Genomic DNA, 20,740 nt, shown 5'->3' with positions numbered 1-20,740 from the left:
TTGAATAATCCATTATCTGCCAATTTTGATCTACGTTACCAATATTGTTTGGCAACTGAGAAAAATAATAACGTTCAAATGTACTTTTATGCTTAGATGTATAAAATTTTAAATTAGATGCATTTTTCGCTTATGCTCTTCCTTTTAAAACTACTTGATAGGTTTTATTACTCATTGATTGATTTTAAGTTAAGAATACTTTTTTTCGAATTATAGATTTTCGACATATTTAATGAATAATTAATAGATTTCTTGAGTTTTTTTAAAAAGATTTTCTGATTGCTCCATAATTTGAATGCTTTTACATTTGATCTTGTTTCATTTAATTTGTATTGCAATACAATGTATAATACAATGCATTTTTATGCGTTAAAATACCAAAAGTTTTATTGGTAACAAAACACAATTGTTGAAGGTTTTTTTGTGAACAGAACACAAGCGTTAAATGAATATATAGATTTCATTGGTAGGTTGTATAAGAGATGCAAATTCCAGTTTATCTCTTCAATTTTTCATAATAGGTATGTAGTAAATACAAAGTAAAAAATTGCATAATACTTCGTTTATATAAAACCCTTATAATTTCTATACTATCAATTACCTCATATAGAATACCTCATTTGTCTAGATAGCAACGTGTAAGTTTATTTCCCTTTTGCGCCTCCACCCCCCTAGAAAAAGTCCGAAAATTGTTTTTGATGACTTTTGTGTTGTATTTACTGAAAATCGAACATAATAATAGCGAATAATAATAGAACGAAATAAGATAGAATGTGATGATTGATATTTATGATAAATACGTACTACGCATGACTTCAATATTTTTACTAAGCCAATTATTAAGTACATATTAATAAGTTTGAGCCTTATGTATAAAACATTCAGAAAAAAAATCAATATTGCCATCTTAATTAAGGAGCTCGCAGTTATTTATCATTTGAATTTTATATGAACTGTTTTTATACTTATAGTTCAGAAATTAGTTAATATAAAATTTCTGTTGCTCCGTGCAAAAGTTGAAATGCGCGAAAAATAATCTTAAAATTTTTGTATGTCCCCTTTCTTTTAAGATGCCATTTCAAAACTTTCTTAGGGATCCCAAAATACAGTAAAACAGGAAAAATTCTCTATTCACGCATCAGAGATTTTGAGTTATTGTAGTCAATGAAAAAGAAACAATAATTTTCAGAAAACAAATAAAAATGGGTAGAAAACTTCGTTTACCGGAGGATAGTTGTTTTGATGTTGTTGGATTTCAAACGATTTTTTTTTCTTCCTTTAATTCATTCTTTTTCGGACGGAGTTAACTTAAATTTGCTTGATGACAAATCACACATCAAGTTTTTTTTTGTGGAAGTAATTAGGCTTTTCCTTTCTGCCCTGAAATTCCCCCGTAAAACACTTTATTGATCGGATAATATTACTGTAAAGGAAGCAAGAAGCTCTAAAAATAATGAAAACGGAGATTTTGACTCTCAATTAAAATTCAAGCGACATTCAAATTACTTCACGAAAATTATACATTTGTAATAGTAAGATTTAGGCATTTGTTCCATTTATTTTATTTTAATTTATTTCTTTGATTTATTTATTTAGTTGCAATAAAATTTAAAAATAATTATATAATATCAGCAAATGCTTTACTTAATAGGTTAGAAATATGAATAATAATTATTTATTTAGTCATGGAAAAAATAAAAAGGTTAAATTTATAATCATTTATTTTAAATCCCATTTTAGCTGAAGTTTTTATATAATAGATATTTTCAGATATAATTTTCATATTTATCTATTATGTTAATTTTATAAAGAATAATTAATGCAAATAGATTAAAATTTCTGATATAAATTTTCATCAAATCGTATTAGTTTATAATATAAAGTATAATAAACGTAAATAGATTTTAATTACTGATATAAATTTTTTATCTTTTTTATTAATTTATAGTATAAAGTATAATTAATAAAAATAGTTTAAAATTCTTGATATAAATTTTAATCCATTTACATTAAATTTTAATTTATTATATTTGAAACAATAATAGATTAAAATAATGGTTAAAACTTTAACTTACACTTTAAAGTTTAGCTTACTCTTACTTTTGGAAGTTAATTTGCAATTAAAATAATTGAGAGCAAAATTTCTGCTTATATAAACTTTTATAATAATTCGTCGATTTGACATCATTTTAATAAGGCAAAATGAAATAATTTTATTTTGATGCACTAGAAACATTTATTTTGATGCAATTTAAAAAACTTGATTCAAGAATCAAAATAATACCCGTGATATGATTATAATGATTATTATGTAATTTAACAAAACGAGTAAGTTTAAATCACTTTAAATGATAAAACAAAAATAATTAGCTTAATTCAATAAATTCTTAATAAATCATACCGGAAACAAACAGACGTAACAATTGATAATGCTTCATTAATTCGTATAATTTATCAAAAAGAGCTCAATTAATTCATTGTCTATATGTAGTTTAACAAAAGGAATAAATTTAATTCATTCACTTGTTAAAAACCATGCTTAAGAAATTGTCGCTCCATAAAAATTGATGATGAATTACTCTTCTTTATAATTTGACGTTTTACCTCAAATAAGTCATTGTTATCTGCAGCGTATGTAAATCAACGAAGCGTATGAATTGAAAAAAGCAATGTTTTCCGGTCTTCAATCTGAAGTTGGATTATCGTACTTCTACGAAGAAAAATATAAAAAAAATAAAAATAAAAACTTGACATATATGTATATAATTTTCTTTATCGTAAATTTCGAAGACAAGCTATTTTAAACGATGAAATGGGAACACGATCCCTGGAAATGTAGCATTTATACGGAAATTTTACGCTTGGCTAAAGCCTGTTACACTGGGTGTGATAGACATTTTTTAAAAAAAAAATGTTTTGTTTCTAAAAAACTTTAAATTTTGTCGTTTTTATACAGTTTCCATAATTAGAATATACCTGAGAAATGTTACTTAAAAAAAAAAGAACTTGCAATTAATATCTTTAAACATAATTTAAATTAATATCTTAATAAAATGTTATAACACTCTTTTTTAAACAGGTTTCTAAAGAGCAAAACGCATAGGAGTACTGTCGAAAAAATTTAAATGGACAATTGTGAGATATTTTTTTACATGAAAATCTTAAAAATGCAAATTTTAAGAAATAACATGAAAATGAAGTTGCTAAAGTTTAGTAGATAATTTTTCACGTGAACATTTCACGTAACCAAATTTTGGGATATAATTTTTCCATGAAATTTTTGCATTTTTATCTTGAGAATTTAAATGTTCTCTTTTTAAAATTTGAGTTAGGTGAAATGTAGTTTAATTTTCATTTTGTCATGAAAAGTGTCTGTTGATCATAATGTAACACAACTCTGATTACTTCTGATATTATTTTATTTTATTATTATTTATGTATTTTATTATTATTCATATATCTGATTATTTGATTCTAAAATCGACTATTTTTATCACAGAAGTTATTTAAATTAGGGTTTAAGGAATTAAACTAATGAAAAAATGTTATTTTGAAAATAAATATTTCTATTTATTATTATTATACCGTATTCAGCAACTACACTCATAAGGATTACTTACATTACACAAAAAGTAACAACATATTTCTAAGTCTCACTGCAGGAATATAAGAATTGGTAAAGGTAATGTAATTGGCTTGAGAGATCCCAATTTCAAGCAGAAGATGGAAAAATAGTTACAAATGCGTGCACAAAAAATTACATCAGTCAAATTATTACATTTAAAAAATGTGGAGGCGTGGTGGTTTAGGGGATAGAGCACTTGCCTCCCAATTTGGTGAAACGGGTTCGAATCCCAGTGATGGATGGTAGACCTGAATTCCGCACCGGCTCGCACCGATCATAGTGCTGACGTAAAATATCATTAGTGGTAGACGGATCCCCTTGCCGTCGAGCTAACCAAGGGAGGTTTTCCTCCCCATGTAACGCAAATGCGGGTCTACGAATGGTAATTTATCCCAAGGCTTGAGCAGGATTTTTCTTGTCTTCTGGATTGGGTTCAAAATTGCAAGATTGCGGAATCGAACATTGGTAGTTGTAAACTCAGAACTGGATCGGCTGTTCAAACTCCGGTATAAAACAAATTAAAATAAACAAGCGCGAAATATGTAGGATAAGAACAACTTTTTGCACTTCTAAATTTAAAACACATTGTTGCAATAAATTAATTCTGATATAATGATTTAATTTCATTATTTTTTTAGGATAATCTTTAAGTTTTGCAAGAAATTTAATTTTATTTAATATAGCAAGAAGATTAATTATTTAATTAAATTTGTTAAGCTAAAATATGCTAAAAATAACTTAACTCACTTAGCATCCCATGAACAATGCACGAGAATATGCAAAAAAAAAAAAAAAAAAGTAAAATCAAATGATTTTGGATTACGGGTTAGGAACCGTAATCCATAGATTCCATTAAACCCGAACAAAAGCCCACATTTTGGAACAGGATGGAATAGAAAGGGGGACTGGTAGGTGACGAAAACATTCGATTTATATAAAACTGGCTACAGAAGTGAAGTGATCTGTAAGATTTGCTATCTTTATCGGGGCAATGCCGCGTTGCATTCGGACTTGCAACATCTGTCATCACGCTCCCTATCTCCCTGATGGGGGGCCTCGGCGCTAAAGATGTTCCACCAAGATTGAGCCGTCGGAACGACTGATCCATGGAACAAGCTTCTTGTTCGAATTTGATGGTTGGTTAGGTCGCCTCCTGTCGATGTTTGGGACATCCCAAAGGCCGATTCTGGAAAAGCGTGCCAGATAAGAGGCATCATTTCAAGAGTTTTGATTTGAAATAAAGTGGTTTTCGAAATTTACACACAATTCAATAATTCGCTTACTTCTTACTAATGAAAAAAAGAAGAAAAAACATTGGATTTTGAAAAAGAAAAGTTGCATAGAATGTTAAATAACGTAACTGTAACTTACTTAATAAAACGGTTTAAATGGGTGTCGGAAATAAATCATCGAAGTAATTCGAATAACAGGAATCAGTTCATTCGTATAAGTCGAATCAAACGAATAAACTTACTTAAGTGATTCGAATCAAATGAAACAGTTAATTCGGGTGATTTGAATCAAATGAATAAGTTACCTTAAGTGATTCTAATCGAGCGAATTAGTTCCTTTATTGAATTAGTTCGTTTATTCGAATTGAACCAATCAGTTCACTTAAGTGATTCGAATCGTAGGAATCAATTATCTTAGGGGTATAAAATCATTCGAATAAATTAACTTAGATGATTCGATTCAATAATCGACTAAATAATTCAAATCACTGATCTGAATATTTCAATCTAATTCTTGCTCCATGAATATGATTGAAATTCTAAGTAAAAAATGACTAGGTTTCAAGAAATTGATAAACTGCTGATGAAAAAATAGTAATAAAGTATACATTATTAGCCAAGATAGTAAGATTTTTATTTTCAACACCTAAACATTACACTTTGTTTTAATCTTGGTAATAGACGGGGCAGATATTTCCAATTTACATTAGCATCAAAAGCTAAACGTAAGTTCTTCGAACAACGGTTCCCAAATGGTATTCTGCGGAACCCTAGAGTTCCTGTGAAAGTTCCTCACAGGAGTTCCAAGAGTTTAATTTTTTAAATCAGAAATAATGATTTTGGAAACCTGTAATTACATTCATACCTAAACAATAAACCGTAATTTATTTGATATTTTGGTCATTTTTCATAAAATTATGTAAAATGCCAGTAAAAAAAAATACAGATATAGCAAAATTTATAAAAACTTGCATTAGTATTTCTCAAACTTTTCAATCCAAAATAAAATGACCAAATTCAAAAATAGTGAATTATGCTTCACTGATAACCATTCTCAATAATTATAAGAGTTCTTATCAAAAACTGTAATTCCGTTAATTTTTACTTTAGTATATTACTCTTTCTTTCATTTTCATTAAATGCACACATCAAAAACAAATTCAGAACTAGACTAGATACCACTCTTCACTCCAGCCAGCGAATTCAACTGTTTGACATCAAACATATTATTTTAAGAGTTTTATTGATAAAACAATTATTGAAAACTATTTATTCATCATATTGAATCTTGTCAAAATAATAAGTAGCTTCTTTGATTAGTATGCTCATAGCTGCTAATAAATTTGATTTATTAACTAAAGGTTCCGACAAAGTAACTCGATTATTTAGGTTTCCGTTGTCTTAAAAAATTGGGAATCTCTGCCGCGTCAAATCTCTCTGCACTGCCAGAAAATACACGCCAAATCAACGCATTTTCCAAATGTGAAATAAAAAATGAAGTGTTCTAAAGTGAATTTAAACTGCTTTCATACGCAAAATACTGTTTTAGATTTTTTAAAAAATAAATAAACACTTACAAAATCATTTATTGGTTTTAATTTAAATCAATCAAAAACTGTGTCAAGAAATGATTTGCCATTCAGATTATTTTAAAAACATCGGAAACAGACTCTAAACATTCGAAAAGTATATTTCTTAAGGGAAAAAATGTTCTACTGAAAGAAATAGAGAAACAGCGCGTTTTAAAGTATTCAGTCGAGTAAAAAATTGGTGTTTTCTTGCATGACGAAGTATGCAACAAAGTAGGACTGGGGGATCAGGGATTTCAATTCGAAACTACGTGAGATGTCTATTTTCTCGTTTTATTTTTTAGGGCAAAATAGGAAACAAAACTAAGAGGATCGTAAAACTTTTTTGAAATTTAGAAAAGCAGTTTTGCCGACACAAATTTCTCACATTTCTGGGTTAATATGCAATATGTGTATATAGTTTTGTATTGCATACCACGAACATGTCAAGAAAGATAATTTTCGAATATTGGGACAATGTATGCAATAAAATATAATATAAATATTTCTAATATTTTAATTCAGTTTAAGTCCTGAGATCTTATAAAAAAAATATTGGATAATCTTATGAATGATAATCCTGGATTAAAACTTAGTTCCTAATATTAAAAATACAATTTTCTATAATAGAATACCGAGCCTGTTCACACTTCCCTTCGTTAGTGCAACATCAGCGAGGACATGCACTGAAAGTTTTTAAAGGTCTATTTCAGCGTCAAAAAACTGATTGTTTACTATCAGTTGACCATCCATGACATACGTAACATTGACTATATAATGTATCCATAACATACGTTAATTGAGCTCCATATGTATGATTATTAGATTTCAGCATACTTAGCTATTACTTAGCCTATATATATTATATGAACCAGTCATTTGCCAGATAATAAATTTTTTTAATGGATACATTTGCTTGACAGGGCGGGCAAGTACGAGAAATGAGTGTAATATTCTTTGTTAACAACTGTTTAACTTTTCAAATAAGGCTGGATACTTAAGGCAAGAAAGTGCAAGCGATATATAACGACTGTTTGTGTAGTAATTGTCTATGTTGTGAACTTTTTCCTCTGCTTAATAAAGGACTTGGGACTTTCTAGAATTATAGTTAATAATGGGTAGCATTAAAAGGTAAGCACATGTATTGAACAAAACTGTCAAACAAATTAGCAGTCGACTAAATTAACCAGTCGGGTAATGGCAAACTTATTTGACGTGAAAGTGAGCTGCTGGGCAACCGATTGTTGAGAAAAAATACCAAACATATTGTTTGACTTTTGGAACTCGTCTGTGATTTAAATTAAGTTCCAGCATAATAGAGATCGGATGGTGTACAGTAGAATATATTTGCACCAGAGAGACCAGAACTACAGAAATTCATCTTCCAACCTCACAGACTAGGATCAGAACTGGGGGTACAAATATTACTGTGTATTAAAAATCGTGTTCACGTGCAGCATAAATTTCTAAGGTGCAGTTTTTTAAAAAAAGAAGTCTTATAAGGATAAAACAGGCTGAAATACAGCTTCAACTACATCATAGAATAGGATTGTGATGATGACACAAAACAAAATATGGAGTCACAATTTTCCTATAAAATGAGTCACAGTGTGGTTAAGACTAGATGAAGTTTAGTGTTCTTAGGTGTATTTGCAATCGTGCAAAATAGGCTTAGAAATATTTATGCGTGACTCACATGAATATTTCAATTCCTAGTCAATTCTTCATTTAAATTAAAAATATTCAAGAACAGTATATAGCAGTTCAATGTAAGATATAGCATCACTTATATTATGAAGAATATCTATAGGATTAAAAGATATATTTTAGTCATTTTACCATGAGGATCATGAGAGGGTTACTGCGAAAATGTGACTTCACGTGTGTAAACTGTAAAAAAAAGGTAACTTAAAAAAAGTTACGTGAAAAATTTACCTAAAGGTGGGGAATATACGGCCGAGGATTGCACTTGTGACGTCATCGCACTCATGGCTGCGTCGTAAGGTGAGATTTCGGCTTTTATGTGTTCGTTGGAAGATGTGGTAGTGACGACTGGTGTGAAAGCTTGTTCGGGTGTGGTTGGGAACTGTTGCAAGGTATAAGGAGCACCACCAGCAACAGCTGCTGCTGTAAGGTCCGGTACCATAGCCCCTGCTTTCAGTTCGTCTTGTTTTGGCCATTTCGGCCACATTTGCTGAAATATAAAGAAGAGGGAAAAAACAATATAACATAACGCCTGATAAGTGTAACAGTAAGTATTGATGATTATAATAAATGCTAAAATTTTGCATAGTTGTGATAGCACAATGGTAAAAGCACTGAGTTTTCATTAAGAAGGACTCGGGTTCGATCCCTGTGGAGTCTTGAAGCCTACCCAACTTCAGATCTTGAAGACTATCTAACTTCACAGCTTCAGATCGATGATGGATACTAGATTACCTGGGAAGCAAAGACAGCTGGTGCACATTAATGACCGCATTGCCACCATCATGCCAAATGGCCTCGAAATTGCAAAATCTTTCGTTTCAGTGCCAAGGGTACTAGCTCATTTGGGAAGAAAAGGCGGGCGGGTTTGACCACTTTGTCGCTATCATCCTGCAGTTCTCGAACTTGTGTATCCCTGACTTTCACGACATCTCTGGGCGACAACTGACTTGTGTGCTTTACTGTTATGCGTTGGAGTGCTTTATTTTACTGTTAAATAGAATCTGCATCGGTATACAACAATATAAAACGTAACTGCTGTTATTGGATGCAACTTACAACCCGATTTAGAACACCAGCAATCTTAGAAAATTATTTATACCTCTCTACTTTTTCTTTCATTTTGGTATTAGACTATGGTAATAAAAAAATTATTAATCAATCTCCAGGCTCCACCGGAAAATACGTTACATTAATTATTACCTACTTCTATAGGAATCTAATTGAATTATTACTGGGAAAAGTCCAAAATCAGATTTAAAATTTTTTTAAAGCTTCAGGAACTTTATTATAGGACATAAAACTTTCTAAAGAGAAGCTATCTAAAGCATTTTCTGTCATTGTCAAACATTTGAAAGCCAATAAGTTCAATTCTAGAGTAAATTTAAAGAGCCAGTGTTTATAAAAGTATATAGTAAAAAAACATACATCAAGACTAATATGATTAAAAGTCCTCCCGGGGATAAATTTCGGAAACTTGCATAGGAGCATTAGTTTAATCACTAATCACTTTGGCTGGCAAAGGTCAAGTTTTTGTAGCATTGCTACTGTGGCTGCTGAAAGAAGAGCGTTGTAACAAAAGGGATAAATTTAATATGATTGGCCGTTTCCAATTATATTTGCAACTTTGTACTGTCCTTTGCTTCATCCCCCTTTTTTTCACCTAATGATGAAGAAGTAAATGCTCCTTCGCTACAGGAGCTTAGACCTCATTTTCCTATAGGTGTAGGTAAAAGGGCTAAATATTTAGCAGTAAATGGATTAGATTTGTCGAGAACATCAGAGTTATTTTTCAAAATAAAAGAAACCATTATTTTTTTCCTCTTATCAATAGACAACTAGACCACATGATCTCTGGTATAAAAGGAACAAGTTTCTTGATAAAACATAAATGAAGAGAAACCGTATGAGTTTATATTTTTTAATCAATTAATAAGATAACTTTATATACGGTTTTTTTAGCAATGCAAATAAAAATGCATCAATAATATGATACGTTATGTGAAATGTATGCTCACCGTTGTATATAGTTGGTCTCCGTTGTATTGCGATCTTTGTCTTTTGGATTCTTCATCGTGTATATCACCATTTAAATCTCGACTGTCGTTTCCAACTACAAACAGAATAAGAAAAATCACTTTGGATTTCCTAAATCACATGGCATAGTAACATAACATACATGATCATCATTTTAAACAACTCATTTTTAAATTTATTTTATTAGAACTATGTATCATATTGTTCAGATTGATACAACTGAAAAATGATTATACTTTCAGTTCTGTTTTTTTGATTAGATAAATGTATTCATTCATCATGTCTTTTGTTGCGTGGTTATTGCAAAAGGGGACAGCCTTTATATTGAAAATATTCACGGAGTATGATAGCCAATTTCATAAAATTTTATAATGCAGGTACAAAAGTAATGAACTAAAAGTACTATAAATATCGATCACAAAAATTTCTTTTAACATGATAAAAGTATTGCAATTAATTTCTAAATGCATAATTACTTTATGAATGCACACTACAGACGAGTAAAAAATAAATAATTTAATAAATTTTAATTAATTTTTAATGATGCATTATTCTTTATTTTTACTTTAGCCAAGGTTTAAAATAACATTTATAAACAAAATATTCAGGCCACAGCCATTTTGAGACATCTATCATTGTATATATATTTTTCGTTTTATAGATACTTTGACAAAAAGCAATACACTAAGTAAGTAATAAAGTAGCAGTACTATTCATAAATGACATTTGTGTATGAACATGTTTAAAAGGCAGAATGAAAGTTTACACGACATAAACAGTTTTATTAAAATTTACATTCATAATAAGGATTTTTAAGTTTAAATACCGGATATTTAAATTCCTAAGTTCTTTAAAATCTTATTATTAAAAGGTGCTCAATGGTTCTACCTAATCGTACGCAAATAAAAGTAATCTGAACCCGAAATTGGAAAACCTAATTCAGCGAATATTGAGTCAAAACATTCTGTCAACCAACCAGAAAAGCGTTCCATCCAAGCGTTAATTCGGGAAAATACAGGAATAAAAGAATCTATATTTTTTCATATCTTGCTATCCAAAGATAAAGAGTAGCCAGAAAGCGACACTAACCCCTATAATGAAAAAAAAAAGGTTCTAAAAAGAAGGGTGTGACAGCGTATTGGGATGCGGACATGGAGATTATGGTGTGAAAGCTATCAGGATTGCGATCAGGATTTTCAGGCGTCGCCAATTTTTCGCCTGTCGGAACTGCTGAAATCTTTTCTTGACAAAGATGATTGTGAAAATCCCAGGATTACGTGTGCGATACGCTCTGACTACTAACCACATTTCGATTTCAGAATGGAAAAAAAAATATTTCAATTTTTTTTTCTCTCGAAATAGTTGAAGAGTAAAAGCTCTATTATGTGATACTGGTTTTGAGTAAAATATCTTTCTTTAGGCTGGAATTCAGCTTTGCTTTCAAGATACTGTTTTGTCAGTAAAATTCGATTTTATGCTTAAATTAAAACGCAGAATTGAAGTAAAAAAAATATTGTTTTTTTAATGTTTTTTACGAAATTTGATAGAAAAAATCGTTTTGAGATAGATAGAATTATTCAAAAAATTAGGATTGATGTGCTACATTAAAATATCTTAATTGAAAGTATAAAGAGAAAAAGTTTGGAGGAAGTTCCTTAATGATACATTATTGCAATTGGTTATTGATTATATTAGTAAATACAACTCAAAGCTTTGTATTTCTTAACATAATGAATAGCAGCACAAAATTCATTTTTTTTTAGTTAAAGTCAATGTAGTTATTTTGTAATTAGTAATTTAGTTAGCATTCAATTTTTAGTTTAGTTTGTAAGAGGGAGTAATCTGGTAAAATTTCCGTACTCTACGGTTGTAACAATTTTGGTTAAGAAAAAAATCCTATGCCTGGTTAATAAAACCAAAATATATTAATGAAACAAAATTTTATTTTATTTTATAGCCGTCGTAGGACAACCGATCCGATTTCGGGTTTACGACTACTAGTGTACAACTTCATAGCCTTGTAATTTTGAACTCAATTCAGAAGACAAGGAAACGCCTGGATTAGTACCCCCAGAGGTATGATTTGTTATAGGAACATGGGGGATTTTGTGACCCGACAAATTTAACGCGCACCAGTAATTATTTACTACACGGGGAGTCTTTGGCTGGCAGGGATTGAACCGACGACCTGTTGACTTGAACATGGGCTCAATGCCCTACCAACCAGGCTATCCCCACCCTCAACAAAAAAAAATTCTTTTTAGTAATTTTTTCGTTCCTTTGGTAACGGTTTACCGAAAATTCTGGTTTTCAAAATTCCAATTCTAATTGACGCACACTTAGTAGAAAACAGAAAGCTGAAAAGTAAATGAAGTCGAATTAGTGGTTTTCATGCCGAGCTCTAAGGTATCATGACTTAATTACTAAATTTTACCAAATTAACCAAATTTTATCACATATTATAAACCGATATTTCAATGTGAATTTTATCAAAATCATTACCAAAGCGCTTCTGTTAGAATTACCTAGCTTTTTGGTATTCTCATAGAGCTAGAAATGCGGTAAATTATATCATATTCCGGTAGTCTTGATCACATTTTATTTTTTCCTTGTCTTGCTCTCAGAAAAAAGTAAACCCATGAACTCAATAATTTTTTTTTGAAACATAAACCTCAACTAATTAAACTTAATTTATTTTTTATGCATATTTTTTAATGTCGAATAAAAAATTATGGATTTTTATTTGAAAGAATTTTGGCATATTGTAGGATATGTTTTTAGAGTAATGTCCTTTTATTAGGTCTGGAAAAAAAACTACTAGACTCAAATAATTAACTTTCTAAATGTTAAAACTTTCATTCCTAAATTATGATAAAATGACTGTTTGCATTTCGTTTATCCAATTTAAGGTAAAGTTTACGGTAAGGTACATTTTTTACCTTTACTGTTCCGAAAACGTTTACAACTAGTATGGTTATAAAACCATGAATACAAAGCTATATGGTTTTTTAACCATTTACAACTAGCATGACTTAAAGTCGTAAAAGGAATCGAATTGGGCATAGAAGATACGCTGGGACTCAAACTTCCGTTCTGTACAATAAAATTACCAAATTTTACCACATTTACCAAATTTTATCACATATTGCAAAACCATATTTTTTGCTAAATTTGCCCAATTTATTACGAAGGTTCTCAATAAAAATTACCGAGCTTCTTTGTTTTCATTGAGCCCGAGCCACGATAAATTTTACCGTACTCAGTTATTTTCCACCATACTTTTTCTCAATGAAAAAGCCAATTCTACGGTAATTAGGTAATGTAAAATTTGTTCATAACTTCTCAGTTTTATGAAGAATAAAAATAATAAAAATAAAAATAATTAAAGTAAAATAAAATCGAATAATTGAAACATGTCCATAAAATAAAGATAAAAGGATATATAAAAAAATGGAAGCCTTGAAGCTAATTGTAGGATGCGCTACTTTTGAAATTGAACAAAGAGCTTTCGAATTTCTTCCAAGGTCTGAAGTTTTGAAATCCTTTATTAGAAATGCAAATAAAATCTTTAAAGGCAATTCAAAGAAGAAAGGTATATTTCGACTATTGAGCAATTTTATTCATTTATTATTTTCCATATGAGATAATTACTATTATTCGCATAACGATTGCCTTCCTTTTTTTATTTGCTTCAACGAACTTAAAACATGACAGTATAAAGCGATAAATTAACATTAAGATTGTAATAGAAAAAAAAATTACATTTATTATTTAAACTCTGAATTTCTTTCGTGGTACACTGAGTAAAAAAGTGTGATTAAAACTACCATAATATGGTTAAATTAGGCATGTTTCTGGCTCTATGGGGGAAACACCACAAAGCACGATAATTTTACCGAAGCGATTTGGCAATGGCTTTTTGTAAAATTAACAATACAATATGGTTTTATTATATCCCCATTTATTACTATGTTTGGTAGTCAATGTCGTAAAATTTGGTAATTTTAACAAGATGCTTCAAAAAATGGCAAAATTTAGTGTCTCGCTGTCAATTTTTAAATAAATAATTGCAAAGTGGAAAATTGAAAAAAAAATATTTTAGTTTTAGGAGTAAACAAGAAAGTTACAAGACACAAAATTAAAATATAAACAAATGCTTGTACTTTTGGCCAAAAAAAAAAAAAGTTTTTACATTGGTACTTACGTAAAGAGCTTTTTTTTTTTTTTTTTTGCAGGATTTTAAAAACATTCCGGCACTTTATACATTAAAAAATTGTCATGCGTCATTTGTTCTAAATCATATTAGATTAAAATAATTAGATAAATTTTTGCTTAAAGTATATTCCGGATTATGTATAATTAAAAAACTGTTTTCATTAATATTTCCATATATTTTCAATATTTCTCTAAGAAACAATTCTAAAATTAAAAAGTAATTTTCATGTGTATAGCTAGAATATCAACAAAATTTTATTTCCTGTAGTTATTAACCATAGTGTAATTTAAATTTGCTGATGAAGAAAAAAACTGTATTACAATTTAATACGGGTGATAATTAACAGTACTATAACTTCATTCATGTGATAATTATTCGTACTTCAATTTAATTCATGCCATAAATAACCGTATTATAATTTAATTTTCGCTGTAACTAACTGTACTTCAATTCATTTGCACGATATTTAATCGTACTATAATATATTCATTAAATAATTAACTATACTCCAATTAATTCATTCAATATTTAACCATATAACAACTTATTTCGCATGTTTATTAACTGGACTATATTTCAGTTCGAGTGATAATTACCCTTACTATAACTCATTAAAATAATTACCCGAACTCTAATTTTATTCGTATTAATTAACCGTGATTCGTATGATAATTAAAGCTTAAAATTTTGAGTTTTTAAATGTTTCTTACAGTTTTCTAAAAGCATAAATATTTCGAAGCTGCTTCCTTTTTCAAGAATAGTGATTATTAAGTTATTAAGTTATGAATCAAATAATAATTTCCCAATAACATATTTATGTTATGAAATTAATAATTACATTTCATAATTTGGAAATTATTGAATCAATCAATTCAACATTATCTGAAACTGAACTAATTTTAAAAGTAATAGCTTTTCGAGAGTAAAAATATTTATCGTCGAAAAAATTGCGTTTCTTTTTCTAAAATTTGAATTAAATAAAGCATTAAAGTTTTATAATTATGCTCATGATTAACTATTCCTCCTTATTTGCTCCAAATTATTAAATTCACCCATATTTTAAAATCAAAATATTGAAAAACAACAGTATTTCAAAGGAAAGAAGATATTTTTCATATAAAATACTGCATTTTCCCCCTTCTACTTGAAATATTAAAATAATTAATGCAATAAAGCTTTGCAATCCTAAACGTTTAATGTTTTAGATTAAGAAGCGGAAACGGCTTCATCTCATTTAATTGGCAGTAAAAATGTCTGATTAATCGAATTAGCACAATTTTTAAGCAAATTAGCGTAAATACTGCTTTTTTTTCTTACTGATATAAAGTCTTTAAAAAACCATAATTAAAATACATATATATATATAAAGTCTTAATACATACATAAGATTTGCATCAAAAAACGATACACAAGCTCATGAAATATAATGTTATGAATTCATTTTTACTTTTTATCACTTTTTTATTTTTTGAGCCATTCAGAAGCGAAAAAAAGGAATGGTTAGTCGATTTTTATTTTATTTTTTTAAAAGAAAAAAAAACAGAAATTCGAATGGATCTTTTAGCAAACGATTTTGTGGGGGAAAATTTTGAATAAACAACAAATGGTGTAAACAAAAAAAAAAAAAAAAAAAAAAGAAAAAAGAAAAACTAAGCCTAAATGGTTGCTGAAAAAGCAAATCGTTTTTTTAACAGTATTAGAATGAGTTTGCCTTGCGTTATGATCTCAAATTTTGCTTGTTTAATGTTGCATAGCAAAGAACTGAACACACATCTCCAAAAAATAGTATTTCCGTTTGATGTTACACTTCTTTTTAAAAAGGGAAAGAATTTTCCCTCGTTTATGAGTTTATTTGCATTTTCGTTTTCTTCGCATTTTGAAACTAGCATGAATATTCTTTAAAAGACTCTATTGGTTCAATCTTCAAATGGAATTTAGTATATCTTTCCTTCTAAAATGTTAACAGTAATGGGTGTTGAAGGTATCTCTAGAAATGAATAGAATAAAAAGTTCTCGAATAAAATTTCTATTTCTAAGAAAAGAAACCAAAACAAATGTTTATAGAACAATATTCATTCGGAGTTTGGAATAATTTCATACATTTTTATTTATAAATAGTTTAACACTTATTATATCAATAAAATCAAGCATTTCTAATATATTATAAGTAATTTTCTAATTTTATTATGAACCTAATAAGTATAATTTATAACATACATAAAATACAAAAATGCGTTGGTACTTTCTTTAATTCTAAATGACTTAACACCGGACTAGAATATAATTTAACTACTTATTTACGTACTAAGTGTTAACAGTTTAGAAGAATATTTATTCACACTTATAATATACATCATATATAAAGGCTTAATCTGTTTCAAATACACTGATTAAAACTTCTATTCTTAGTGATTTAGCACTCATTTAAAATAAAACTGTTGCAATCAATCTTCCGTACTGAGTTCTCGTGAAATCTTCTCCAATAAATGAACAATAGTTCAATGAGTTATAACGAATGGTTCTAGAAAAGCATACTGCATGAGAACAATGATTGCAACTGATCACTTAATTATATATTTTTGCAACCAACTAGCAAACTGCTATTCATGAAATGAAATGAACGGAATAGTTTCAGGAAAGAATGCTGTATGCAAAAGGATCTTTTGAATTCTAAATAATTAATTGTATTAAACAGCTATGAAATAAATCCAATGATTTAAAAAGTAAATGCTAGGAGCCACCTTTATGTAAAATAGATTCATAAAATTTAAAATAGATTTAAAATAGATTCATACAATTAACCAAAACAAATCTCTGAATTAAACAATCTTTCTTACACAAAGAAAAATTACGGTCTAAATTACCAGATTATGGTGAAATTTACCGTGTTTCAGGCTCTATCGTAACACCGAAAAAATAGGTTATTTTAACCAAAGCGCTTTGGTAACGATTTTGGTTAAATTAAAATAATATATGTAAGGATACATACATATAAGGATGTATATATCCTTTTTATATCGATTTTCAACTAGTAAACATGAAATAAATTTAACAGTTTTTCAAAATTTCATGCTGTAAACAATCTCTGCAACTGATTTTTTTCCCACTTGATCTTACTTCAACTATCAAACGAGGTTTCAATTTACTGTTAAAATATTTATCTATAGTTTGAGCCTTTAAAGTTTCGTTTCTTTCAAACAGTTTTAGTGACAGAAGAGCAGAAAAAGAGAGAAGATAACGCTCCATTTCGAATTTCGTTTCCATTACCAAGTACACCCCAACCCTTTGCAGTGCTCTCTCCTCGCTCTTGTCTTTTCACTGTCAACTTGCCAATTGCTCACAAAAACTTTCTTTGTCGTAACAACGTTTCTTAGATCTTTCTCGTTCGCTTTCTGGAGCAGCTTTCAGCTCAGTAGATCCTTATCTTTTTTTTTTCTCGCGAGGTCCCCCTAAAAGACAAGGTTTTTCTTGTTGGATGCGACTAAGATTCCTTCTTCCATTTCATTTGGTGTACTTTGCAATCTTGTTTGTTGGAGTGTTTTGTATATGTGAGTTGAATGACTGCGTTTCAGCTGTATATCCATCTTAATTCTAAATTGCCTTTATATTTACGTTTTGCTTTCCGCTCCTGCTGATGTCTCAGGCGGAAACTGCGTCATTGTTAACGTAGGAAAAAAAGTTTTTCGAGTAAATTAATGATGCCATGACTTTTTTATTTTTGCAGTTCTGAACTAAAAATTGTTCCATCAATTTAAAGACACTGAGTAATTTTTCAAACACTTGAATAATTAATTATTTACTCTAAAAATGGCCGCCAAACCAAACACTTGGCTACCATACAAAAAGCGTGGGTTCGAAACCCCATAAATCATAGCTGTTTGATTTTTGATCGTGTTCGAGTGACTTTCAACTTTTCCGAAATCCAGAATTAGTTTCAATAAAAATGAAGGTTATAAGTTCGATACCTAACTTAGTTACTAATACGATAAATGGACATGGCTCGTTTGCTTGAAATGTGGCATATGGTTTAATTGCCTTTTCACTTGTAAAGTGTTGTAAGTTGCAAAAGTAATTGGTACTCAGGTGATAACTGAGTTGTAGAGACTCACTGCTGAAATTTAAACAATTGATTTTCCCACTATTTTCAAATTGATTTTCCCACTATTTAACTATTTTCAAAGTCGATATTAGTAGTTGTTTTTAGATACTCGTACTTGACTTCGAAACAATAAAAACTTTAAAAAGTAACGTTTAGAGGAAATGGTATAAAAACGTTTTGCGTGCGTTTTGTAGTATTATTATTGTATTTATGCCAAATATAACACAAATATTACATTACTAACTAAAGGCAGCAAATGAAAATATAAAAAAAAATATTCACATGCCAAAATAAATGTAATTAAAATGATATCCAAAATATTAAAAGTAAATTATTAAAAGAACTAAGAAGCATCTTACATTTATTATATGAAAATACATTAAAAATTACATTTTATTTGCGATATGAAATAAATAAATAATGAAATATTTCTTTAATTTAAAAAAAAAAAAAAAAAAAACAGTTGGCCTTATTTAATCATTTACAATTCACTTGTACTATAATTCCTTGAATGCGAAAAATTAATAAATTTAATAATTAAATGATAATTTTTAATTATAATTTTTATTTGTTTATTACTCTATTTCTATTAATTTAAACTAAAATTCATAATCAGTATATATATATATATATATATATATATATATATATATATATAATCCTTTCAGTGGTGCGAATTGGAATAGAAGGGATAAGTTTTGTTAGGTATTAAAAAATATATAAACCCGAAAATTTTAAGTATGAGTATATTGTGTCTGATAAATATATTCTTGCCTGTGCAGTCCTTTTAGGCCTTTAGAGGTTCTTAAAAATGGGGTTTATCATTGTTTCATAATAAACTCTTATATTAATTAGTAGTTTTGAAAGTACCAAAGAAGTCGTTTGAACCATTTTTAACTGATAGGCTAGTAACTCACAGCTGAATATCTACCAAATAACATAAAGTTACCATTGAAAGATTACCTTAGAATAAAAAATTATTAGCACCTTTCTGAAAATGTGAATCGGCACCCCCGCATTTCAAGCGGTAAAAGAGATTCCTTTTGTCTTCCTCGGTGCATAACCAATTATGACAGCTCTCGACTGAAACCGTTGCTTAAGACATTTCAAATCTAAATTTGGCAGAGAAAGATTGTATCTTTAAGAGAATAACAGATACCCCATGGCTGCTTTTTTATCTGAAACATTGGCTTAATGCCACCAAGAGCGGCGTTTCTTCTTTCCCTTAGTGTGCCCCCCCCCTCCTCCCAGCTTATTAAGGAAACTCATGTGAAACAAAGAGCCTGTCTTCTGCACAAGATGTTGTTGTGGGGTTTTAGTTCACCAGACACGCCAAATGTTTGTAAGACATCAGCTGGGGAATTTGTCTTGATCGCGCCAACTTGTCGTTTTTCGAAGACAATCTAAGTTGCACAATCTATAGTAGTTGGAAAAATAATTTATTCCGATTTGAAGTTATCGAAATCAATTGTTCCGAGACCGTAGTTTATGACCCGATGGAGTTTCACTAATTATTAAAAAAAAAAAGAAAAACATAAATATGATATGTTTCGATACGATACGTTTTACAAAAATTAATCCCTGAGCTTATTAAGAAAATGCATGGGAATCCATAGGAAAGAGCTTGACTTGTGCTTACGATGTTGTCCTTAGGATTTAGTTCACCAGACACCGCAAAATGTTTGTAAGACATCAGATAGGGAATTTGTCTTGATTGTGCTAAATTGACGTTTTGTGAAACAATATAAATTACTTAATCTACATATGGTATAGAGAACTTATTCCAATTCGCAATTGTCTAAATTAACGGTTCCTAACCCGTAAATTATAAATCGATAGCATTCCACAAATTAATAAAAAAAATATTTTGATATGGTTTAGCAAAATTAATCTCCCAGCTTATTAAGAAAAATCCATGTCAAATAAAGAGCTTGATTTGTTGTTGCTCACGATGTTGTTCTAAGGAATTTAAGCTACCAAACAAGTCAATCACATGGCAAATTTGTCATAACGTAGCATAAGCTTCGTAATCAATGATAATTGAATAAAAGAGAAATTCTGATTTTCAATATACTAGATCAGTGGTTGCCAACCAATAAATCATAGTCTGTAAGCGGTCACAAGCTGATAAGAAATATAAATAAGGAATATTTGAATACAAAGTGTCTAAAAGAGCACCAGTGTGTATAGATATATACTGATAAATAATTTTAAAAAAAACTACTTTCGAACTTAATTGGAGGTATCAACATAACCTTC

The 20,740-nt window shown here is 29.2% G+C and overlaps 1 protein-coding gene across 2 annotated transcripts in view; it reads right to left on the bottom strand.

The window, feature by feature from the left end:
- The window catches only part of LOC107437595 (uncharacterized), a 152,625-nt gene that overhangs the window by 20,177 nt on the left and 111,708 nt on the right, over positions 1-20,740 (bottom strand). For both annotated transcript variants that reach the window (XM_071178837.2, XM_016049653.4), the window contains exons 5-6: positions 10,148-10,242; positions 8,361-8,619 (exon numbers count right to left, since the gene is read on the bottom strand). In XM_071178837.2, coding sequence (XP_071034938.1) covers positions 8,361-8,619; positions 10,148-10,242 — 354 coding nt within the window. The remainder of the gene's footprint in view (positions 1-8,360; positions 8,620-10,147; positions 10,243-20,740) is intronic.

The sequence above is a fragment of the Parasteatoda tepidariorum genome, chromosome 6 (genome assembly GCF_982258835.1).
Source record: "Parasteatoda tepidariorum strain Cologne lab strain chromosome 6, Ptep-v5.0, whole genome shotgun sequence".
In the NCBI taxonomy this organism is placed as follows: Eukaryota; Metazoa; Arthropoda; class Arachnida; order Araneae; family Theridiidae; genus Parasteatoda; species Parasteatoda tepidariorum.
Note: the sequence above shows the minus strand (reverse complement) of the source record. Positions and strands in the feature narration are given on the sequence as shown.